Genomic DNA, 26,878 nt, shown 5'->3' with positions numbered 1-26,878 from the left:
TTTTTGTTTTTCTCAATAGATCTTCAATAAGAGGATTCATAATTGAAAACATATAAAATTTCAATCTTAAGTTTAACGTGAAGGGGAGGGATTATTTTTCAAGATAATATATACCCCTGTTTAACTAGCTGACTAAGGAGATAACTGATATCTATATTAATGGCCCAATTTAGTGGCGTCCTACCCGTTAATTTTTACACTTTGTTTTTAAGTCAGGTTTACCGCTTGCACAACCTCTAAGTGTCAGTTTTTTTTACTGATTCATTACTTTTGTGTTGTGAATCTCGAATTCAAGGATTAAAAAAATCGGAATAGTTTACATTCTTTTTCAGCCAGTAATTGCCATTTGACCTGGGGTAATTTGAATTTCTACAAACAAAAATTGGGACCGTTCGGTTCAGCCGTTTTGACGTTTATTGGATGCAATGAACCAAAGCGACAGAAAAGCAAAATATATATATTTATAATATATACGATTCAGATATATGCTGACTTACCGATATATTCATTATATTAATGGTAAATATGTTTAGGAGGAGAAACTAGGATATTCCATATAAGGATTGAAGGTTATGTATTGTGCACTACCTAATAACTATTAGTAGGCGTAAGGATGGGGGGGGGGGGAAATGCGCGTATAGAACTAATGCAAGGTTTTCCACCAAGTCCTTCCAGTGGACATACATACACACGCAGATATTGGCGTATACGGTCTACAAGCTGAATTACGCAACTTGCCTGACCACTCCACGCCGGCACTTAGACTTCCAGAATCCAGTTGAAGCTAGGCCCTGCCAGAGTGCAGACGTAGTAAGTACCGCTCAGGCTAAACAGTGTACTGTGGGATATAAATGAGTGATTAAAAGACCGGGTTTGGTTCAAGTTAAATCTGAGAATCTGAAACTAAACGCTGGTGTCGAGTTCAGGTATTAATATTTCGTAGTAAACATCTAGAGCAAGGATATCAAACATTTTCCTGTAGATCAGTAGTTAACTGTAGATTAGATACAAATAGTCAACTGTAGATTAGATACAAATAGTCAACTGTAGATCAGATACAAATAGTCAACTGTAGATCAGTAGTCAACTGTAGATTAGATACAAATAGTCAACTGTAGATCAGATACAAATAGTCAACTGTAGATTAGATACAAATATTCAACTGTAGATCAGATACAAATAGTCAACTGGAGATCAGATACAAATAGTCAACTGTAGATCAGAAGTCAACTGTAGATTAGATACAAATAGTCAACTGTAGATCAGATACAATTAGTCAACTGTACTGTAGATCAGATACAATTAGTCAACTGTAGATCAGATACAAATAGTCAACTGTAGATCAGATACAAATAGTCAACTGTAGGTCAGATACAAATAGTTAACTGTAGATCAGATACAAATAGTCAACTGTAGATCAGATACACATAGTCAACTGTAGATCAGATACAAATAGTCAACTGTAGATCAGATACAAATAGTCAATTGTAGATCAGATACAATTAGTCAACTGTAGATCAGATACAATTAGTCAACGTAGACCTGTAGTCAAATGTATAATAGGAAAAGACGGTGGTAGACTATAGGTATGTTAGACACTGTAGATTAGATACAAATTGTCAACTGTAGATCAGATACAAATAGTCAACGTAGATCTGTAGTCAAATGTAAAATAGGAAAAGACGGTTGTAGACTATAGGTATGATAGACTCTGTAATATAGCAAGGAAAGGATAGATGGTAGACTGTATAAGTTTAAGAAAGTGATTTACTGCTTTTTACTGCTTTTACAAAAACCGTTAATTCTTAGACCCAAAATGTCAAGCATAATTAATTTCAAATCTAGAAATATTAGTGATTGAAGATTTTGATGGAATCATTTATTTTTTATAAAATTTTAAACTAGTCAATTCAAGTCTCTTTGGTTGCATTGATTATCTTAGAACATTTCCATGCTTTAAATATAAATAAACTTCATACGGTTAATTCTTACATGCAGTACAAAAAGGTTGTCAAATTTGAAAATATGATTTAATTTCTGTATGGAATAAAAAAATCAACCTGAGCGGAACAGTTTTTTTTCTATTATAATATTACATAGAACTATACACTCTTTGTGAAGAAAAGTATTAGGAATCTTGTTTTATATTTCTAAATATAGAAATAGTTTATTTCTACCCTAGGGTAAAACATAAAAGTTTCTTTATTTTAATTGTATAGATTTTTATATTTAATCATTTATTTGTTTATTGTTTATTGATCTGAGTTGGAAAGGAATACTGTGAGATTAACCATCTCATTTCAACGATTTAAAAGTTTCAAGCTGGGAAACCTGAAGAACTATTGTACTTGTACATTTTTTTATTTTGCATAAACCCTTGTAAATGTTATGCGTAAGATTTTTCTGAGTTTGTTTTGTTATAGTTTAGTTTGATGCACTGTGCAATCGTTGCTTCACCGAAGAAAATATTTTGTTTTTGAAAAACGTTAAAATTGCATTTTCAAAGGGATAGTTTGTGCTGGGATAGTGGAGGGGGTTTTGGAGCAATCAAGGGGGGATTCCTTTGAGCTAGTTTGTAGAGGGGGGGAGGGGGGGAGACCTTCATACTTAGTAGCTCGGAGCAAGTCAAGATTATTCAGCTGACTTCGACCTGAAAACTACTCAAATATTTCTCTCTCGTCAAAATAAACATTAAAAAGTTCTGAAACTAAAAACTGAAATTAAAACTTCTTTAAATTGGAAGACAACCTAGAATTTGAACTATAGATTAAAGAGATCTTAAATATCTGATAAATTCTTTATCTGGAATTTTTGATACAATCTACAATTCGGGGATTTTGTTGATAAATGTAAGAATGCAGAACAGGCTGGCTTAACCCCTTCTATTATTCAACATTTATCTCAATAAACCTTATGTATACATACATATGTAAAGTGTATACAATATTCCTACTTTATACGAGTTCTTTCAAATTCCTTGTTTTGCACACTTTTTATGCATATTTTACCCAATGCATGCAAAATACAACTTAACCATGCAGTACTCAATGTTCGGGTTTAAGAATGATGGTTTTTGTTGAACTTTTTGAAGGTTCAGTTTCTCCATAATATCTGGTTACTGAGGTATGCCAAATCTTAGAAGATTTAAAGTATTTTAAGATAGCCAGAATATGTGAAGTTTAGGGGTTCCAGAATATTTCAAATTAATTTAATATGTTAAGAAAAGTTTGATTTTAGAACAATTATAGAAGATTTGGAATAGAAGAGCAAGATCCAATAATATTCAGGCGTAGAAATAGATCCAGTGCGGTTCGGGATAGCTAGAAGAGCAGCTAGGTTTGAAGATTTCTGGATTACTAGAAGAGCTAGGTTTAAAGAGTCCAGGATAACTAGAAGAGTTAGGTATAAAGAGTCCAGGATAATTGAAGAGTTAGGTATAAAGAGTCCAGGATAACTGAAGAGTTCGGTTTAAAGAGTCCAGGATAACTGAAGAGTTCGGTTTAAAGAGTCAAGGATAACTAGAAGAGCTAGTTATAAAGAGTCCAGGATAACTAGAAGAGTTAGGTTTACAGAGTCCAGGAAAATCAGGAGGGTTAGGTTCAAATTCTACAGGATGACGACGAAAAGATTTGTGATTAAAGGGTCCAGGATAACTAGACGAGTTAGGTTTAAAGGGTTCTAGGATAAATTGTAAAGATCTAGGTTCTCTGTTGGTTGATTAGAATTAAGGAACCAGCTGCAATATTCCAAATACGTAAAGATTTCCATCCTGATATGAAAACTCATTCCTTAGTTTGAGATTCTTCCACCCACAAACATTCTCCAGGTCATTCTTAAACTACATGGAACCCTTCTCCAGGTGTTTTCTAACAAACACACTATCCTAACTATCTAACTCTTTTTCAATTGACAATCATCCCTTCTCTAGGTCTTTTCTAGCATACTGCTAGTAGTCTATTTTTTTACGCAGAATCCTTCTACAATATTTAGCTCTGAAGTAAACGCTCAGTCCTTCTTTATATTTATTTTCAGTATGTACAAAGCCCTTCTCCAGTTGTTATACTTGGTTATACTTACAACTCTTTCCATTTCTTATCCCTGTATACATACAACCCTCTTCCAGGTCTATTTAGCATGCATTCTCAGAAACTTATAGGTCTGATTATGCTGTGAATATTTATGTTTTCTAACACTGGAAAGCAAGAAAGCATGAACTTTGTTCTTTTCCTTTCTGCCATAAGGATTTCCGGTTGAAGATCAAAGTCACGTATATTCTGCACACTCTGTGCACCTATCAGTTCCCGGAGCAACAACTCAATCCTAACCCATCCCAGGGTTGAGTTGATTAAGAAGGTCTGAAAGAAAAACTAATTAATATAAACACCATGTTCCTCAATTTAATAATGTTTTTGCCAATGTAATTTATTCTCGAAACAACAGCTTAAACAACCAGGTCCAACCCTATTATTTCAAAGCTTCACGGACGACTTTATCGCTATATCTCAAATCAGAACCCCCCAGCCCTTCAATTTTAATATTCAATATATGCTAATTAAATTAGCAATTTACACAGATTTTAACAACTCTTTGCAATCTTTACAACCAACTGGTAAACTAGTTAAGATTAAAAACTCCACGTTTTTCAATATCACATAAGGATAAGAGCTAATTACTTCTCTAATACTAATGGCTGTACTACTTTAGTACAAACAACAAGGCAAGCAACTATAATTTAAAAAGAATTATTGGTAATTTTGTATTGTTAAGTTGATGGTTCTGTTAGAAATAGGTTTTTTTTCAGGTCATGAAATTTACTAAAATCGTTGACATATGCAATTCATTTCTTATACCTTGGTTTAAATCCATCCAAATGATAAACTCTGAAAGATATTTTCTAAATAGATTCAATTCAATCAATGCTAGTGATTGAGAAGGTACTTGAGAGGATTCAATGAATCAATGCTAGTATAGGTTAAAGTTAGTTGCGAGTAAGTTCAAGCTATCAATGCTAGATGTTCAGTAGGTTTAAACTATTAATGCTAGTTGTTCAGTAGGTTCAAACTATAAATACTAGATATTGAGTAGGTTCAAACTATAAATGCTAGTTACTCAGTAGGTTCAAGCTATTAATGCTAGATGTTCAGTAGGTTCAAACTATTAATGCTAAATAATCAGTAGGTTCAAACTATTAATGCTAAATATTGAGTAGGTTCAAACAATTAGTGCTAGTTGCTGAGTAGGTTCAAGCTATTAATGCTATATGTTGAGTAGGTTTAGATTGTTTATGCTAGTTTTTGAGTAAGTTTAAACTATTAATGCTAGTTGTGAGTAGGTTTCAATTATTAATATTAGATATTGGGTAGGTTCAAGCTATTAATGCTAGTTGCTGAGTAGGTTCAAACTATTAATGCTAGATATTGAGTAGGATCATTGCTAGTAGTTAAGAAGGTTGAGTAGGTTTAATTAAAATATCAAAGTAAACAAAGTGTACCTCCGGGACAAATGATTAAGAAATCGAATAAATTAAATTTTAGAACCTGTGCTCGTCTCTCCCATCCCCCCCCCCATCCTCTTCATCTCTTTATCTAAAGTTCTAGGTATATATTTTAAGTATTTTATGTTTAGCTCTATCGGGACTTCTTCCTGATACGGAATCCTAGATATGTCCCTAATTAGTCCTAAGTTGGTTTTGAACTAAATGTGCTCAATGTAAACACTATACCTTACTCGGTTCTAATCTCCGTATTGGGTTCCATAAACCTGAACGTAATACATGTCCTTGAGATTTATATATATATAAACTGACCATATAGATTTACATAACTATAATTTTGGGCTTTATTTACTCATAGGCGACAATGGAGAAGTACTTGACGTAAAAAGAATGTTGATCAGGTGCAGTAGGGGGGGGGGGGGGTAACTAACGATAACCATAGTACTTCTGATTAAGAAACATATATCGATGAACTCAAACTACTGTTTCGACTCACCCCTACTATTAACACCACTGATTCTCTATGTCCACTAACATACAAAGAGCTAGGCCATGAAACCGCCTAGAGCCAAGCCACAATATTTGCCTGATTGGCAGGCCTAGGGCTTTAATATCCACTACTGCCTTGGAACTAACCAATGTCAGGCATTTAAGTTATTTACTTAAATCTAGAAAATGATATCAATCAAATTCTCTTTAGAGTTTTAAAAAATAATTCCCATTCTTCGGGTTTCTCTTTCTTTCATCATAAGCCAATCCCCATTCTGTGGTCTTCACTCTATTCCAGTCTACTACCCTTCCCTCCTATCTCAAATATATTCCAGTCTACTATCCTTCCCTCCTATCTCAAATATATTCCAGTCTACTATCCTTCCCTCCTATCTCAAATATATTCCAGTCTACTATCCTTCCCTTCTATTCCAATATTTTACAGTCTACTATCCTTCCCTTCTATTCCAACCATATTCAAGTCTACTATCTTTCCCTTCTATTCCAACCATATTCCAGTCTACTATCCTTCCCTTCTATTCCAATATTTTACAGTCTACTATCCTTCCCTTCTATTCTAACCATATTCAAGTCTACTATCTTTCCCTTCTATTCGAACCATATTCAAGTCTACTTTCCTTCCCTCCTATCTCAAATATATTCTAGTCTACTATCCTTCCCTCCTATCTCAAATATATTCCAGTCTACTATCCTTCCCTCCTATCTCAAATATAGTCCAGTCTAATAACCTTCCCTCCTATCTCAAATATATTCCAGTCTACTATCCTTCCCTTCTATTCCAACCATATTCCAGTCTTCTATCCTTCCCTCCCATTCCAACCATATTCCATTATTCTATCCTTCCCTCCCATTCCAACCATATTCCAGTATTCTATCCTTCCCTCCATATTACGGTCCACTTAACTTCTAAGACGCTAATTTAAGAATCCATCTCACTGCTGTAATATCAGTTAGTTCTTGCCGATTTATAACTGAGAACTCAGTCCAGCGCGACATTTCCGTGTATTATCATCATTATTTTCATTATTTATCAATACATAATATATTATCATTACAACCCTTGCTCACCATTGAAATGTCAAGTAAATCGGTTCCAATCTTTGCTAAATATGTTTTGGTTTGATTCTCAAACTTTTTATGAAATTTATTTCATGTCTAGAAATCTTCCGAAAAAGAGGTTTCTTTCAATTTACAAATGAATTGACAATAAAATAAAATAAAAATGTTACAGTAAGATAAAAAATCTATGGAAAGTTAAAAGTTTTGATTAAGAAAACTAAAAGTTGGATTAAAAATAAGAGAGTAGACGAGCACGGACATTAAACAAATTTGAAAAACATTTAAACGGATATTTAGAAGTTTATGACCTAGTTCAGAGCTAAGTCTTCAAAAGATAAGATTCAACAGTTAAATTCAATATTTAGCTCTAAGTTGGTTAATTAATTCTATAATCTTGACGGTTCAAAAGTCGGTGGGCGATATTTTATTTTGGTTGTAGAATATTAAGTTTGGTTTTTGCGATTAGTGGGCGGGTTAGAGTCCTCACTAAGGCGGAGCAGAACCTGGGGGCGTAGCAAGCTTGTTGACATAGCCTAGCAGGGAGTATTTTGTATTCAATGCTTACATCGACATCACAATTTACAAGACACGTAAATAAGAACATTGATGTTTAAACTTCACAACCTGTCAATCCAGTAGAATCAGTAGTAGCTCAACGAATAGAAGATATAGAACCAGGAGTAGCTCTGCTAATAGAAGATGTAGAATCAGAATAGGTCTGCTAATAGAAGCAGTAGAACCAGGAGTAGCTCTACTAATAGAATCAGCAGAACCAGGCGTAGCTCTACTAATAGAAGATGTAGAATCAGGAGTAGCTTTACTAATAGAAGCTGTAGAACCAGGAGTAGCTCTACTAATAGAAGAAGTAGAACTAGGAGTAGCTCTACTAATAGAAGCAGTAGAACCAGGAGTAGCTCTACTAATAGAATCAGCAGAACTAGGAGTAGCTCTACTAATAGAAGTAGCTCTACTAATAGAAGCAGTAGAACCAGTAGTAGCTCTGCTTATAGAAGCAGTAGAACCAGAAGTAGCTATACTAATAGAAGCAGTAGAACTAGAATAGCTCTACTAGTAGAAGCGCGCTGTAGAACCAGAATAGGTCTACTAATAGAAGCAGTAGAACTAGAATAGCTCTACTAATAGAAGCAGTAGAACCAGAATAGCTCTACTAATAGAAGCTGTAGAACCAGAAGAGTTCTACTAATATAGCACTATAATTTATTTCCTCACATACCAGCCTATATCTATTTTCTACATAAATTCATCTGGCACATTTCTACGTATTTATCTTTTCTCTGTTTACGCGTATAACCTTCTTCTCTGTGTCTACGTATAACCATCTAACCCTTTTCTAAGTAAACCCCTCTCCTGCTGCATGATACCCTTGAGTATAATTCAAATATCAGTATGCAAACCTAACCTTGGATTATTTAGACATATAAACTATTGATAAACATTGAATTCATGTCTGCAGGGAAACCAGAAACCGAACTAATCATTTTGTTTTATTGTAGTTCAGACACGCAAACTAGTAAAGAGGAACTAAACCTTGAAGGTCTGTGAGCGAGCAGGAGTAAATATTGTAGATATACATAAACCAACCCTGTCATCAACCAACCCTATGTACATAAACAATACATAAACCAAACCTGTCATCAACCAACCCTATGTACATAAACAATACATAAACCAACCCTGTCATCAACCAACCCTGTGTACATAAACAATACATAAACAAACCCTGTCATCAACAAAAATGAATTGTATATCTATGGATGTAGAATGTAGATACATTTACATAAACCTACCCTGTCATCAACCAACCCTATGTACATAAACAATACATAAACCAACCCTGTCATCAACAAAAATGAATTCTATATCTATGGATGTAGAATGTAGATATATTTACGTAAACTACTCCGTCATCAACCATCCCTATCGTCAACCAAAATGATTTGTGTGTGAATATAAAATACATGCATGTATATATGTGTATATATGAATAACCCTCTCCTGTCATCCACACCTCTTTTGGGTCTACCCCCCACCCCCACCCCACTGATCCCGTCTCTCAATATCCTCTCTTCTCTAAACCTACTCCAAAAAATTCTTGAGCCAAACTTTTAATTGGTTGTGGAGATATTTAGATACTCAAGGAGTAGGAAAAAGATTCCGACACACCCACCTCTCAACAAACCTCATACTTTACAATTATTCATTTAATATCTTATCTGTCATTTATAATCCTTTCCTTCTCTTGAAAATCTTGATCTTCTCCTTTCATTATAATCTCAGACCTTTCCTTGTTATCCTAGTTCTTTCCTTATTATCTAAATTATAATCTCAGACCTTTCCTTGTTTTCTCAATATTTTCTTTGTTATCTTAGTCCTTTCCTTATTAACTAAGTTCTATCCTTGTTAGACCAGTTCAGTCCTTTCCTTGTTTTACCAGTCCTATCCTTGTTATACCAGTCCTATCCTTGTTATCCTAGTTCTTTCCTTATTAACTAAGTTCTATCCTTGTTAGACCAGTTCAGTCCTTTCCTTGTTATACCAGTCCTATCCTTGTTATCCTAGTTCTTTCCTTATTATCTAAGTTCTATTCTTGTTAGACCAGTTCAGTCCTTTCCTTGTCATCCCAGTCCTATCCTTGTTATCCTAGTTCTTTCCTCATTATCTAAATTCTATCCTTGTTAGACCAGTTCAGTCCTTTCCTTGTCATCCCAGACCTATCCTTGTTATCCTAGTCCTTTCCTTATTATCTAAATTCTATCCTTGTTAGACCAGTTCAGTCCTTTCCTTGTTATCCCAGTCCTATCCTTGTTATCCTAGTTCTTTCCTTATTATCTAAGTTCTATCCTTGTTAGACCAGTTCAGTCCTTTCCTTGTTATCCCAGTCCTATCCTTGTTATCCTAGTTCTTTCCTTATTATCTAAGTCTAATCCTTGTTAGACCAGTTCAGTCCTTTCCTTGTTAACCCAGTTCGTTCCTTGTTATCCCAGCTGTTTTCTTCTTATCCCAGTCCTTGTTTTTTTTTATCCCTTTCTTTGTCATTCCCTGCTATATTAGTCCGTTTATTTTATTTCCATGGACTTGCAGTTCCAGTTATTTTCTTCATTTCTATTTCCAATTAATTTCTTCAATTCCCGCTCCCTTTTCTTTATTTTCAGTCCCTTTCTTCTATCTCAGTCCTTTTCTTCTATTCCCAGTCCCTTTCTTCTATTCTTAGTCCTTTTTTTCTATTCCCAGTCCTTTTTTCAATTTCTGGTCCCTTTGCTTCACTCCCGGTCCTTTATTTTGCAGTCCTCTGCTACTCTGTAAAAGTCTAATTGTTAGTGTGTAGTTAATCCGCTTACTTGACTTCAAGTCCATTACACAACTTGTCAACTGCAAACTAACCCTTTCTTATCCCATCAAACTTATCATTCAAGCTTAACCAGCAATCTTTTCGCATTTAACATTTTTTATTCACGAGCAGTTAGGACGGTTTAGCAACTTGGCTCCGCAACTTATATTCATTAGTCAACATTATCTTTACCAGACAATATCTATTCCTTGTCGGACTTGCATAAAATTAATATCTGAGCTAGTTGGGTCCTGGTTGGGTCTAGTTACTAGGATTGTTATCTTTTACTGTCTCTCTTTTACTGATTAAAGTTGACTTTGTGACGGATTAACTGAGATACAAGGTTGAGAATCCTTATCTTAGGGTCCAACAGTCTAGGATTGATCTCTCTCCTTCATTGCAGGTCAAACTCCAAACTCTCTCTCTCTTTCTCTCTCTGCATGGAAATTACCGATGATAAATCTTCCGGGAACGAGATTTATAATCCGCGATTAGAGACTCAACACTATAATCAATAATACATCTGAATTTGCATGTATGTATGTATGTAGATATTAAACTGGATCACAGATCATCTATCTTACTCACCCAGCTCCCCAGCACACTATGTAGAATGTAAAATGTCGAGAAACCCTGAATAATAAATCTCTCCATGTCTCCATGTTGCGGTTTTTCTCTCAACTTGAAGTTGAGTTAAGAAACCGGTCTGCTGGAACTCAAGCCCAGATTTATCCGTTACAACTTCTATCCGTTAAACTGCTTTCCATTTTTAAAATTTATTTTGAAATTGATGGATTGAATATTCTGATCCAAAGATCCCAACTAAATATCTAATAACCAAAGTGTAAACTGTTTATTGTCAAGCTAGGAAGGATTAAAATGTATTTTAAAGGCTCTAAGCTAGAATCTACTCTCTCCAGATCTTTATCTTTATGTTTAGCATACATGGAGCAAAAACCCAAAACTTGGTAAAATCTTGGTGTTTCTGTTTAGTTTTCTCAACTTGTTCTCCGGTAAGAACTACAGTACGCTAAACCAAACAAAATTTGCCACAAATTCTAATTTTCTAATCCTAAATCCTTATATTTTTGCAAGCCGATATGGAAGACCTTTTTTAGTAATTTCAAACTGTGAATTCTGCTAAATCAAATGGTATTAGTTTGAAATATCAAAGATTTACAGATATTGTAAAATATCAATGCCAAAACAATTAATGGTTAAATGTAGAACTGTTGGGGTTTGCGTGGCAGTTGGTTGTTTTAATTTTGGATTTGTTTCATGTGTTAAAAAAGATCATATCATAGAGCTAGTTACAACCGGATTGACCGGTTTCTGGTCCAAGAATAACTTCAAATAATAAAAAGTTCCGATACAGAGCAAACTGCCGAAATGATTCCCAAAAATATTTTTTTTACTTAAATTGGTTTTAAAATGCGCCGAAACCGCTCATTAAAAAGATAGCTCCAGAAACGGTCAGTGAAAAAGGGCTCCACAAAACGGCTAGGAAAAGTACGCTCCAGAAACGAAAAGGAAAAAGAGCACAAGAAATGGTTAGCATAATATATTCTGTGTATGAACTTTGGAAATGGTTATTTAAAATTTGAAATAAGTTTAAAGAGAAGTGAACTTATCACAAAGTGATACTTTCTCCTTGTTTTGTTCTGGCTTGAATAAGCTGAATCAATTAGGTTTAGCAATACATTTTTAAATGATTAGACATGTAGAGACGGTTAGTTAGTGATCTGTACAGTATGCATAGTTAAGAGTGATGACATTTACATAGAGTTCATGCAATTTAATTTTCCAGATGAGGTGGTTCAGAAACAGCAGAGGAGCAGGAGGAGGAGGAGGAGGGGGTAGAGGAGGAGGTGGAGAACAATGATTCAGATACAACTTCAAGATCATGTTAAACTCCATAATAGTGAATAAGAATAATATGTGCTTTCTAATCACCAGAAAGGAATAAATAAACCCAGACAATTAGTTTAGTTCTGGATTAGACCCTGATCAAATTAGTATACTGTGACAGACCAGGATGTCCGTTACCTCAAGCTACAGCGGTAGTCCGTCCTCCTCCCCTCGGGTATCCGTAGGACTAGGCTCCACCAGTACCCGGGCACTTGCTGTAGTTACCAACAAGTGGTATCGGGAGCAGAGACGAGCTGAGTTAGATGTTACTAGATCTTTAACTCTTCTCAAGCAGAGAAAAATATCCTGTATACTCAAGGTAAATAAATATACATCTTACTCTAGGAATTATGATTTAGATTTTTATAAAGCATGCATCTTAATCAATCTCACGATCTAACAAACACACTCACACTCAACCCATAGCTCACTGTAGGTAACCTCACAGGTTACCATTAATATTCATTTAGATCAACACTTCTAGCTCCCTACTCCCTACTTCCTATTCCCAGTTCCCAGCTCCCAATCTTCTTAATCTAGATCCTAACTCCCTAATAACAACTTTAAACTCCAACCCCCTTTATTCCGTCCTACTGCAAGTTCCTCCCAAAGGAACTGAGTTCTTATCACAAACTTAAACTTTCTTATCCCTGGATCTTTGCAACTTGACGAAGTAAATCTTTGATATTTCAAACTTTGATCCAACAGAATTCATAGTTTGAAATATCAGAGGTATACAACATCAGGTTGCAAAAATATTTAGATTTAAAAACAAGAGTTTTCGACAAGAACTCTGTTCCTTTATGAAAATTTCTCTGGCCTGCTTTCGTTTATAATATTTTTTTTTGCATAAATATTGTTCAATCTGTTAACTAGGTTCTCCATTACAATTATTAGTAAAATCAAAGAAAAATGAAGCTTTGCCGTTTTTTTAGGAAAAATCCAGACAGTTTATTTTATCATGGGAAAATTTTCATAACATTTGCTAGATTTTTTTTTCGCGCATACATTATATGTGTTTGGTTCTGCAAGGAGTACACAATACACTGTGAATTATACTCACACAATACATTTTCCATGCAATAATATCTTGCATATTACCCTGGAGTCAAACAAAATTAGGCCAATCCTCATCCCTTCGTCGATCCGTCCGTCTTACTGGAGTTTTTGTGCTCCGTCAGATGGATTGAACATGATGGACGGGGTTTATACTGTCTAGGACGGGGAGAGAGTTTAGGGTGTCGTGATACTTCGTTCAAATAAGAACCCAGACAATAACAATCAAAATGTACAGTAGAAAGGGGAGGAAGGGTTGGACGTAGACGACGTTAAAAAACTAGCGCCAGTGAGGCAAATCAGTTTTTTGCAGCTCCAGGGAGGTGGGTTTGTTTTTGCAGCTCCAGGGAGGTGGGTTTGTTTTTGCAGCTCCAGGGAGGTGGGTTTGTTTTTGCAGCTCCAGGGAGGTGGGTTTGTTTTTGTAGCTCAAGGGAGGTGGGTTAGCTTTTTGGCAGCTCCAGGGAGGCGGGTTAGCATAATTTCATGTCCAGGGAGGCGGGTTAGCTTTATTACAGCTCCAAGGAGGTGGGTTAGTTTTTTTACAGCTCCAGGGAGGTGGGTTAGCTTTATTGCAGCTCCAGGGAGGCGGGTTAGCTTTTTTATAGCTCCAGGGAGGCGGGTAGCTTTATTACAGCTCCAGGGAGGCGGATCAGCTTTATTGCAATTTCAAGGAGGTGGGTTAGCTTTGTTGCAGCTCCAGGGAGTTGGATCAACTTTAATACAGCTCCAGTGCTGCTCTAAGTGGATTAAAACAAGTACAAAAAAGGATCAGAGGGATGTGGTTGAAGTTGGGAGGGATCAGTGAAATGAATTTTGCAAAGAAATCAAAAAAGAAGATTTGGATAGTAAATATACAAGGCTAAAATAAGAGGAAGATGAGTAGAACGAGAAAATTAATTGGAGGATATGAGAGTATTAAAGAGAAGATGAAGAGGAAGATGAATTGAACGAGAAAATTAATTGGAGGATATGAGAGTATTAAAGAGAAGATGAAGAGGAAGATGAATTGAACGAGAAAATTAATTGGAGCATATGAGAGTATTAAAGAGAAGATGAAGAGGAAGAAAGATGAATGAAAGAATCAACATATTGTATATTGTATAATGAGCTGGATGTGTGTTGNGGGGGGGGGTGAATGAATAAATGAATGAAAGAGAAAGGTTGTTTACTGAGCTAAAGGTTCGAATATATCACTAATTGCAAGGGTTTAGAAGTAAACACTTTCTTGTTTGCAAAAACTGCATGATCCCGTATATACCAGGCCGGCTCTATACATACATCTGGATTATCATCTTTTAATAGATAGATAGATTTTTTGATCAATATTTTAACAATATAAAAAACATTTACGCACTATTTTTACAGTTTGAATTAGCAAAACAAATCAGAAGTTTCAGTTTTATACTTTTCATTCTCCCTCTCTCTTTTCATTTATTCTGTTGGTTCTTTCATTCCTTTATTTATTTATTTTTTCAAATAATCTTTTGATCGTAGACCATTCATATTGTAAATATTTACATAGATATTTACAGGAATTACATAATGGTGTCAGAAAACATTAGGCCTCAGTGATGGTTTTGCATTTTAAAAAGATATCCCTATCTGGTCGGGGGGGGGGGGGGGTCAATTTAAACCCCCCCCTATCGTTTTTTTTTGCGATAACTCAAAAAGTATTTGAGCTAAGAAACTCAAATTTTCTGGCTTTTTTAACTAACGTTAAAAGCTGGACTTCTATAACTACTGCATGAGTCCACAGGCATACTGCCTAAATGTCTTATTTTACCAGACTAAATCTTTATTTAGACCTACTTCCAGTTATTGGATTTCATTATTTTATAGCTCTTTTGGAAAGCCTATAAAAAGCAAGCAGATTGCACAATTTTTGCAAAGAAATGTTGCACAGATTTAAGCACAGGCGCCTTTAATGAGAATTTGCACATTTTCAGTTTTTCTTGAATTAAAATTTAGGTTTTAAAATTTTTGAAAATGTTTTTGCACATTTAAATTCGCTGGGTAAGGGCTTTTCAAAAATGTATAATTTGTTGCAATTTACGCAATTTTTTTGCACAGTTTTTGCTTAAAAACCAGATTTGGCAATAAATATTTGGATTTTTTCAAATTTGCCTTTTTTTGCAGATTATTGAAGTAGAGCTTAAAGTGATTGTTTATGTNTAGTGCTGGAGCAAAGCTAGCTTACTGCTGGATTAGAGCTAGCTCAGTGCTAGATTAGAGCTAGCTCAGTGCTGGAATAGAGCTAGCTTAGTGCAGGATTAAAGCATATCTCAATGCTGGATTAGAGATAGCTCAAAGCTGGATTATAGCTAGCTCAATGCTGGATTATAGCTAGCTCAATGCTGGATTATAGCTAGCTCAATGCTGGATTAGAGCTAGCTCAATGCTGGATTAGAGCCAGCTCAATGCTGGATTATAACTAGCTCAATGCTGGATTGGAGCTAGCTCAATGCTGGATTAGATCTAGCTCAGTGCTGGATTAGAGCTTATAGCTCAGAGCCAAATTTAAGATCAGATCAGAAATAAATCATAGATGGATCCGAGCTAGAAAGAATTAAGAGCAAGATTGAAACTCAATCTTAGACAAGAAACAATATCGGCGATAGGTCGAAGCTATAAGTTTAGATAAGAGATAAATCAGATATATATCAGAGCTAGCTATATCAGAACTAAATCAGATATATATCAAAGCTAGCTATATCAGAGCTAAATCAGATATATATCAAAGCTAGCTATATCAGAGCTAAATCAGATATATATCAAAGCTAGCTATATCAGAGCTAAATCAGATATATATCAAAGCTAGCTATATCAGAGCTAAATCAGATATATATCAAAGCTAGCTATATCAGAGCTAAATCAGATATATATCAAAGCTAGCTATATCAGAGCTANTGGGGGGCGGTTTTAGGGTTGGTCAATCTCATTTATATTCTCTGTACTCCTTCACGTCCGAATAAATCTTGTGCACAGTTTCTGCAAGATCCAGAACAAGAGCCGCGAGCAGTGAAACCTGTTCTAGCTCCTTAAACCTGAACCTTCAAACTTTAAAGCAGAAAGGTTTAAACCGTTGATATCAACATTTTAGCCGAGGTTCTGCAGACTCAGAAGACTTTCATAGCAACAAAAAGTACATAAAACTGATATGGTTATGATATGTAGATTTAACGATTGCTTCGTAAAGGTTTGTTAAGCTCTCAAGGATTTATTAGAAAAGAAAATGATTTTCATTTCTGCAAGTTTATACATTGTGTATGGTTAATATAAGTTTAAATATGAATGTTTATACCGAAGGGTGTATTATGAAAAGCGAAGGGATGATAAGCATGTTTGGTTTGATATGCAGGATCAGGGTTAGCTCTAGCACCATGAGTAAGATTATGCTAAACTATTTGAATCTCGTTTCTATCTGATCAACGAAGGATATTTACCATCTTGGGTGGAGTTCCATCAAGATTGTTTGGATGAGATGAGAATGCTTTGAAAATTTATTTGATGCGGAGAGATAATCTAGAGGGAACAGAACTAGGACATAAATTCTTCAAATTAATTCGGGGAGCTAGCTAGTACAACACTAAGCTAAGAGATATTTTAGTAAACTTAGGATTAGAACCTAGTTTGCTTTCTGTAAAATACTGAGAGATACTTTGTCGAACTTAGGTTTCAAACTTGGCAAGAACTTTGTACAATACGTTGAGAGAAATATTTGTGGAAACTAAGGTGGAACTAAGCTTGTTTTTATCCTATCCTACAGATTTTCAAAGTTCATGATGGATCAAAATTATTGAATTTTGGTTTACAAGAACTCTATCCTTAGTCTCTAAGATTAATTAAATCCATGAATTCTTTTATACTTGAATTCTAGAGGTTTACAATGGGGGTAAATAATATTCGCTGGAAACATAAACCTTGTGGTAATTGCTTTGTGTACTAATAATGCCTACTGCTTTAATTGTTCTTGCTACCAGGATACACCCTATGACCCTCCCACTCCTTGAAAGAACCCCTGCCCATCTTCCCCTGCTCCTTCCTCCTCTCCTTAGTTGCCTATTGATTACTCATATTTGAGCGCATGCCGCAAGGCCTCATGGTTTTGGATTCGAGGAATCCTAAAAATTCATTAAAGATTCCTGTCAACCTTAATCCGTCATGTCGGGGAATAGACCTGAAACCTAAACCCTGAGCAATGGAAACCCCAACCCCTAGTCCTGGTTCAAGAGAACCAGTATCTTTATAAGTTGGCAGTTATCCTCAATTATCGTTTAAATGAACGGGTTTATCTCATTCTTGCCTCGTCGAGATTTTAGCGGATCTGTAACCAGTTACAACTTTCGAGATTCGACCAATCAGAGCTTAGAAATTCGACCAATCAGAGCTTAGAAATGTAAAGTGTAAACCTAAAAATAGCTAATTCAAGAAACAAGTAAGCCTTATGGTCATGTAGAATATTATTGGTCATCCCTATTTATATTGTATAATGTATATTGTATACCTGTGTTGTAGCATATTTGTGGAGATTTCAAAATTTCATGGTTGAAAATGCAAATTCTTGAATATTTGAGTTAGGTACACAGGCTTTTGTATAAACATGTTCAGTGTACATAGGCTTGCTAGAGATTTACATGTTTATACAATACATTGGAAAAAGACATGAACATATAAGGTATTTTACAGGCATTAAAACAAAATCATTATTCTGGGGGAAAAAGGACAAGACATTAAAATCAACGTTCTTATTATAATTTCTCATATTTTTAGAATCAAACATATATGTTTTTTTTGTGATAAATAGATATTACATAGACAAAGGGAAAAAATAAAGTTACTATTTGTACTTAAACCCAAACGTTTATAACTTTATTATGATCTAAACTGTTCCCGAACCTATTAAGTGAAAGCAGACTTGAAGATCTTATGCACTTAAACGAGATGAGTATACATGTCAGATTAGCTTTTAATTGAATCAGTCTCTGAAATAATTCTAGTACAACTTAAACCAGCGCTACTGCCATTTTCTGAAACATTCATAAACTAGGAATTAACCAAAGGTCCCATTTTTAAGATAATTATCTAATTACGAGTTATCACGACCTAGCTCTTCATTTCTTAATTTTAGACGTGGTTTTGTATTTTGAATTATGATCAGCAGACTTCTTTACTTTTAAATATCAGGACAGTTTTATTTTACTTTCCAAGGAGGGGGGCCCCCTAGGTGAAAAGGCTTGATGAGGATAGTTTGGTTTGGTTAGATAGATTTTATCCTTCTCTGGGACTAAGGGATAGGTTCGTGGTGTAACGGTTCCTAGAGAAGGGTTGAATACGTTGATTGAGATTAACATGCTGAGGTGTGAGGGTCGGGTAGGATGGATCCTGAATACAGAAAATATTTTAGTTCATTTGAGGGTTTAGATTTGTGCAGGGAGGGTAGGGATAAGCCAAGGATAGGAAGATACGCATGAAAAGTTGTGAGAGCTGAGGGGTCAATCAAAGAGTAGTAAAAATTATCAAAGAAGGAATGGAATATTAAGGGGAAGGTTAATCATAGGAAAAGGGTGAATAAATTTTATGAAAAGGAGAATGAATCGGGAGAAAGTGAGGATTTAATGAGAATCAAACATAGGAAAATGAGAGTCAATCAGAAGAGAAGGAGGATCAATCAGAAGAGAAGGAGGATCAATCTTGAGTAGTAAGGATTAATCGTCATGAGACTGAGATGATTAATCTTCAGATTGCAAGGATTAGCTATTAGAGAGTAAGGATCAACCTTTAAAAAGTAGTTTTAACCATGAGAAAGTAAGGATCAATCTTTAAAAAGTAGTTTCAATCGTGAGAAAGGAAGGATTAACTTTTAAAAAGTAGTTTCAACCATGAGAAAGTAAGGATCAACCGTTAAAAAGTAGTTTTAACCATGAGAAAGTAAGGATCAACCGTTAAAAAGTAGTTTCAATCGTGAGAAAGGAAGGATCAACCTTTAAAAAGTAGTTTCAATCATGAGAAAGTAAGGATCAATCTTGAGAAAGTGAGGACTAATCCTGACCAAGTGAGGATAGATCAGGGGAAAGTGAGGATCTAGGAGGAAAGTGAGGATCTAGGAGGAAAGTGGAAAGAAGATTCTGTCTTGAGAAAGTAAAAGAAAGAATTAATCTTGAAAAATACTGCAATAAACTGCAATCTGATTAAACAGTTAGTGTAGAACAATTAAAAAACAATTAAAAAAACGCGAAAATAAGTATATTTAGCAGGATTATAGGAAGAAAAATAAAAATACAATGAGATCAAAAAACAGTCGAAAAGGAAGACGACTTTATAACAATAATCAATTGTATTTAATGTTACAAAGCAGCGAATTTTACAGCAACTTATTAAATTAAGTTTGTCTGTTTACACTGCACAATTGCTGTGTCTCATGCTCTTTGGACTTTTTAAAGTCATAACTTGAGCCTCAAAGTCATCTTCTTATTCCATAGTTTTCTGGTTCTCACTGTACTCTAGAGATGGAGTTTATAAAAATAAATGTGAAGTGTTTAGCTGTGCACGTACTTCCAATTTTTTCTTCTCTGGGGCAGAATTTTATGGATTTCTCATTATTGAGCAAACTTGAAACTGGTTGAATTTTTGCCATGTTTCTGTAGAAATAATGTTTTGTTTAGTTTAGTTTACAAGTATTTGGTTTAGGTTGGATTAGGAACGGAAGTGAACCATGGTTGGTTGGAACCACAACAGCTATAATAAAGTGTATCGTGGGATCCATGAATATTTTGTAAATCATCAATAATAAACAATAAACATCTAGATTTATTTAACCGTTAGGTTCTTTCATCTAACACCGGATACGTTTACCAATAGGCATCTATTAACTAATCATCTTACGGACATAAATATTACGAATTTCGAAAACCGCATGATATAACCGAAACATCTGAAGGAAAAATATATGTATAATTTGAGCTTAATAGAGTAATTGACGGTTTCTTTGCAAATATTTTTATTCCAAACTAAAGTTAAACAAACCAAGAAATCTGATCAATATTCGGATCAAATTGAGATTTAGCCAATGTTTTTTACTCTTTTCTCATTCGGTGAGAAGGTGTGAAAAAAACTTTAGATATTCATAATAATATTTATCTCTATATTTAAGGTTGAGAGTATGCAGAGAGGGTTGGGACGGGAGGAGAGTAAGGACGGGGTAGAGAATATTGTCAAGGAACTCGAGGACGTGGAGAAGAAGATGCTACAGCTGGAGAAGGACAGGGAGGATAAGTGCAAGAAGATCATGGATCGGAGGGTTCAGCAGGTTAACACGCTCCAGGAGCTAGGTAAGATTTTTCCTTTCTTAGTTTATTCAAATTTTAGAATTTGTGAAAAGGAACTGATCACTCGACTCAAACTACATTTTTTTATTTCTATATCAATTACCTAACAGTGCTTTGATATGTTGAACTAATAGTTTAATATATAAAGATAAAAGGACTAGAAAGTTACAGTTTCTAGAGGAGTATTCATTTCTTTTGTTAAACCATTCAAAACCACCATTTCATGCCCTCATTGGTTTGGTACCAGACGTCTTTCGGTACAGGAATTGAGTCTTTGTCACAATCTCAAATTTCTAATCTCTTTATCTTTGCAACATGATGGTGAAAACTTTTGAATTTTTAAACATAGATTATTCGATCTAATAGAATTTATAGTTTGAAATAACTAAGGTCTACGACATTGGGTTGAAAGGATAAAGGGATTAAAAAACAGAGCTTGTGGCAAATACTCAATTCCTTTCGGTAAATGCAACTTGTGTCCATTGTAAATTGTATTGGATGAGTTTACTCCATGATAATGGATATATATATACCGGGAATATTTATTATTTCCTGTTCATTTAATAAATTTATATATCCCAGGAATATTTATTATTTCCTGTTCATGTAATAAATATATATATCCCAGGAATATTTATTATTCCCTGTTCATGTAATAAATATATATATCCCAGGAATATTTATTATTTCCTGTTCATTTAATAAATATATATATCCCAGGAATATTTATTATTTCCTGTTCATTTAATAAATATATATATTCCAGGAATATTTATTATTCCTGTTCATGTAATAAATATACATATCCTAGGAATATTTATTATTTCCTGTTCATGTAATAAATATATATATCCCAGGAAAATTTATTATTTCCTGTTTATTTAATAAATATATATATCCCAGGAATATTTATTATTTCCTGTTCATGTAATAAATATATATATCCTATTTATTATTTCCTGTTAATGTTATCAACAAGTAGGTTCAGCGCAAATGAACTATTAACACTTCATGTGAATCCACCCATTTCGAATAAAATAAGATTTATATTAGAATATGTTGGATAAATAGCTTTCATAATATTATAAATCTTATTTATGTGTAGCAACCCAATTCTGGATTAGTTGACTCTATGTTTAGTAGGGGTTCTTCATTTTCAAAATTACATTTTTCTGTCTCTTAAAGGGAGTTAAAGGGAATGTCAACTAAATTTTAAGTAACCCTCACTTTAAAAGATACATACTCTATTCACAACGGTTTTATTTTTACCTCTATCTGGAAAATATCGTCGTTTTTTTAAAAAAAAAAGTATAAAATTTGGTTAATTTTCTATTTTTTCTCTGCTGCAAAAGTCCGCTAGTAATTTTAAAAAGAACCAATTATTGAAAAAAAATCAATTTTCAGAGAGAAAAAAGAATATCTTCATAGTTCTGACAAAAATATTAAGAATATCGTTGTGAATCTAGCATGCAACTTTTAAGTTGGGGGTTTACTAATAATTAAGTATTCAGTCCCTTTGCATTCTCCCAAGTGCAAAGACAGTTTGTGTATGGGGGTTGATTTTGATTGCTGAAGATTGTGTTTAATGAGGAGAAAATAGAATTGAGCAAATTAAGCAGTTTTGACTAAAAGAGAGAGGTTGCAGTCTCAGCCTTACAGTTTGCTGAGGGTTCAAATATTTTTGATTGAGAGAACGGGTTAGAGTTTCGTCCAGTAAGCTTCGCATTAAAAATCTGCAAACATCAAGGGTTAGGTTTACTTTCTTCTATTCCTTAAAAGGAATTTAATTTTACTTAACAACTAATTGTCTCTGTTTCACATTATAAATTTTATAAACGTCCTATACAGGGTTACTCACAAAGACTGTAAAGACGACTTGAAACCCTGAACATATGACGATCTAAAGTTTAAATTTAGTCTTACAAGGCTTTTTTAATGATTTGGAAAATAAAGAAAGTAGTTTATAGTTGCAACGAATTATAAATATATAAGGAAACAGACAGTATAAATTCTTTTCAGTTTTCTGTAAAGTCTCTTCCTTTGTGGGTAAACCTGTATAAAAACATTATCATATTACATAGTGAAAAAAATCTAACTTTAAACTGATTTAAGAATTAAATCTGCCTCTCCTTCAATATAATTCTATATTGAAATTGATTATTAGCTCCAGATGGTTCGGTTCTACTTTAATATCTTTTCTTCTCTTCTCATGAAAATTGTTGAATCAGTCCCACACGTTCAATTCATCAAATCATTTTCTTCTGGTCTTGTTCGGTTCAGGTTTTGTTGGACGGAGTTCTGTTTGATCGTTTTATTGTTGGAAGGAGGCCTGTTTGGTCGTTGTATTGTTGGAAGGAGTTCTGTTCGATCGTTGTGTTGTTGGAAGGAGACCTGTTTGATCGTTGTGTTGTTGGACGGAGTCCTGTTTGGTCGTTGTGTTGTTGGCGAAGACTTTTTTGATTGTTGTGCTCTTGAAAAGACCTGTTTGGTCGTTGTGCTGTTAGATGGAGACCTGTTTGGTTGTTGTGCTCTGGAAAAGACCTGTTTGGTCGTTGTGATGATAGATGGAGACATGTTTGGTTGTTGTGGTCTTGAAAAGACCTATTTGGTTGGTGTGCTCTTGAAAAGACCTGTTTGGTCGTTTTGCTGTTAGATGGAGACCTGTTTGATTGTTGTGCTCTGGAAAAGACCTGTTTGGTCGTTGTGCTGATAGATGGAGACATGTTTGGTTGTTGTGGTCTTGAAAATACCTATTTGGTTGTTGTGCTCTTGAAAAGACCTGTTTGATTTTTGTGCTCTTGAAAAGACCTGTTTGGTCGTTGTGCTGTTAGATGTAGAACTGTTTGATTGTTGTGCTGTTAGATGGAGACCTGTTTGGTTGTTGTTCTCTTGAAAAGAACTGTTTGGTTGTGCTGTTAGATGGAGACCTGTTTGATTGTTGTGCTGTTAGATGGACACCTGTTTGGTTGTTGTGCTGTTAAACAGAGACCTGAGTTTAATTTTGTTCATGTCTAATATTCTTTGTTTCATCGTTGTTTCTCTAAACTTGTTTGGTTTAAGAACTAAAAAAAAGAACTTGTTTTGTTTGGAATGTAGTAGAATGTATATTAACTTGTTTCGTTATAAATATTCTTTCATAGTTCTAGTTGTATATCTTCCTGGTTTATGATTAAATTGACTTTGTTCTATTTAAATTTAAACATTTTTGAACCTTTGATGCAAAGTTTAAACTCAGTTTTTATCCGTTTATAAAGAGCAATGCATATATTTATGAATTGTCAACACAGGATTAAATTCTTTCATTTATTATCTTATTATCCAACTATTTATAAAACGCATTTACCCGGAAAATATTCTACGGAGAGGCAAGAAGGATGAATGTAAATAATTTAGAGGAATTCAGGAGAAGAAGGTTGGGTTTAGGAGAAAAGTCTAAAGGAGAAGAAGGTTGGGTTTAGGAGAGGGGCTTGTGGGGAAGAAGTTTGGGTATAGTAGAAGGTGTGAACAAGAAAAAGGTTGGGTTTAGAAGAGGGGTTGGAGGAGAAGAAGAGGGTTCAGGAGAGTGGTTGGAAGAGAAGAAGCTTGGGGTTTGGAGAAGGGGTGGTAGATAATAAGGTTGGATTGAGTAGAGGTGTTGGAGGAGAAGAAGAGGTTGGGCTCACAAAGGAGTTTAAGGAGAAGAAGATTAGGTTCAGGAGAAGGGGTGGTAGAGAATAAGGTTGGATTCAGGAGAGGGGTTGAAGGAGATGAAGAGGTTGGATTCAGGAGAGGAGTTGGGGGAGAAGAAGAGGTTGGGTTCAGGAGAGGGGTTGGATGAGGAGAAGAGGTTGGATTCAGAAGAGGGGTCGAAGGAGAAGAAGGCCAGGTTGATGAAAGAGGTTTGAATAGTGTGGATAAGTGTGGGAGGATAATCCTGACCGCGGAAATCAGGCAAATATAATTTAGTGCTGAGGGGTTCTCCTCAGAGTAAGGTATTCTCTTGTTTCAGGGTTTTCTAGGAGGGTTGGTATTTGGTGAATCTTAAATAATTTTTATTTAACCTTTGTGCACCCTTGTAAGCTTGAGCTGCTGGCCAGGTGATTAAAGGGCCGAGATTTAAGATTAATGTTAGGGTTTGGGTTCAATTCTTTTTATCTTAGAAATTCATCATTTTTCCCGGACGTGCTTTAGCCTTACATTTGAAAGTAGAAAATAAAGATGAAAAATGATACTTTCATGTTTTTAAAGTCCTCCCCTCCCCCTTCAATCTGTCCCGGATGTTTTGAAATAAATATTCTCTCAACTCTCGTGCATAAAATTGTATATAAATATATAGATTGAGTTTAAAATCTACGGTTAGTGTCTTCCTAAACCTTGATTAGATAAACTTTTAGCCTGGACAAAAATAATTTATGCTTTAGCCCTAAGTACGGTACAGTATATTGTACATAAACACAACTAATTTAAGCTCTGGTACAGTACAGTATAGTAAACTGTACATAAATACAGTGCACAGCAAGCCCTGAATACTGTAAGTCCTTAACTGTACTACAGAAAAGTGCAGTACAGTAAACTGTGTAGTATATATAAATAAACTTCACAGCTAATCTAAGCCCTGCATAAGGCGGTATAACCTTGCTAATGAAGCCTCTTCATGGCTTTATTATGATAATTAACTAACCATGAAACAAACATTTAGGAGTTTTGTTTCTTCACTACGGATACTAGTACAACCCTATCCTTGTACTATCCTTTACTTTATACCAGTACAACCCTATCTTTGTACTATCCTTTACTTTATGCCAGTACAACCCTATCCTTGTACTATCCTTTACTTTATACCAGTACAAACCTGTCCTTGTACTTTCCTTTACTTTATACCAGTACAAACCTATCCTTGTGCTATCCTTTACTTTATACCAATACAACCCTATCCTTGTCCTATCCTTTACTTTATACCAGTACAACCCTATCCTTGTACTATCCTTTACTTTATACTAGTACAACCCTATCCTTGTATTATCCTTTACTTTATACTAGTACAAACCTATACTTGTACTATCCTTTACTTTACACTAGTACAACCCTATCCTTGTATTATCCTTTACTTTATACCAGTACAAACCTATACTTGTACTATCCTTTACTTTATACCAGTACAAACCTATACTTGTACTATTCTTTACTGTATACCAGTACAACCCTATCCTTATACTATCTTTACTTTATACCAGTACAACCATATCCTTGTACTATCCTTTACTTTATACTAGTACAACCCTATCCTTGTACTATCCTTTACTTTATAGTAGTACAACCCTATCCTTGTACTATCCTTTACTGTATACCAGTGCAAACCTATACTTGTACTATCCTTTACTTTATACTAGTACAACCCTATCCTGGTACTGTCCTTTACTGTATACCAGTACAAGCCTATACTTGTACTATCCTTTATTTTATACTAGTACAACCCTACCCTTGTACTATCCTTTACTTTATACTAGTACAACCCTATCCTTGTACTATCCTTTACTGTATACCAATACAAACTTATACTTGTACTATCCTTTACTTTATACTTGTACAACCCTATCCTTGTACTATCCTTTACTGCATACCAGTACAAACCTATACTTGTACTATCCTTTACTTTATACCAGTACAACCCTAACCTTGTACTATCCTTTACTATATACCAGTACAACCCAACCCTATCCTTGTACTATCCTTACTGTTGTAAACAATTACCCACATTTATTCGAAAACGCATCAATTTAAACAGAATTATTTCCAAAAATCTTTGTTTACTGGAGAGAACCTTGAAAAAATAGCGTTTTGAAAAGCTACAGCTAAAAACTAAAAATGTTACTAGAAAAAAGGCGCAATTATATATATACTAGCTGAAGTGCCCGGCGTTGCCTGTTGAATTTTTTAAAATCGAATTTTGAAAAAAAAATTCGGTGCAGCCGTTTGGCCAACTATAGCTAACACATATATACAAACAGATATGTATATATGAGCGAAGAGCTTTATTATATAGATATATATATTTGAGTTTATGAGCATAAATATATCTACTGCCAGATAACGACCTTGTCACTCTAAACACTAAGCAATTTAATACTAATAATAGGTGGCCCTGACAAGGGGAAAATGCGGTCATTTTTTCAACTTTAATTTAACCTTTAAGGAGTT

At 34.6% G+C, this 26,878-nt stretch overlaps 1 protein-coding gene across 1 annotated transcript in view; it reads left to right on the top strand.

Annotated features, from left to right (window-relative positions):
* The first annotated feature begins 771 nt into the window (after positions 1-771).
* Positions 772-26,878, top strand: part of LOC111698897 (uncharacterized) — a 35,109-nt gene continuing 9,002 nt past the window's right edge. Inside the window, exons 1-3 of the mRNA XM_023469368.1 lie at positions 772-926; positions 12,220-12,639; positions 20,527-20,704. Of these exons, the coding sequence (XP_023325136.1) occupies positions 12,448-12,639; positions 20,527-20,704 (370 nt within the window). The 5' untranslated portion in view covers positions 772-926; positions 12,220-12,447. The remainder of the gene's footprint in view (positions 927-12,219; positions 12,640-20,526; positions 20,705-26,878) is intronic.

This window comes from Eurytemora carolleeae, unplaced genomic scaffold (genome assembly GCF_000591075.1).
Source record: "Eurytemora carolleeae unplaced genomic scaffold, Eaff_2.0 scaffold41, whole genome shotgun sequence".
In the NCBI taxonomy this organism is placed as follows: Eukaryota; Metazoa; Arthropoda; class Copepoda; order Calanoida; family Temoridae; genus Eurytemora; species Eurytemora carolleeae.
The sequence above is the reverse complement of the archived record's forward strand: the minus strand, read 5'-3'. Positions and strand labels throughout refer to the sequence as shown.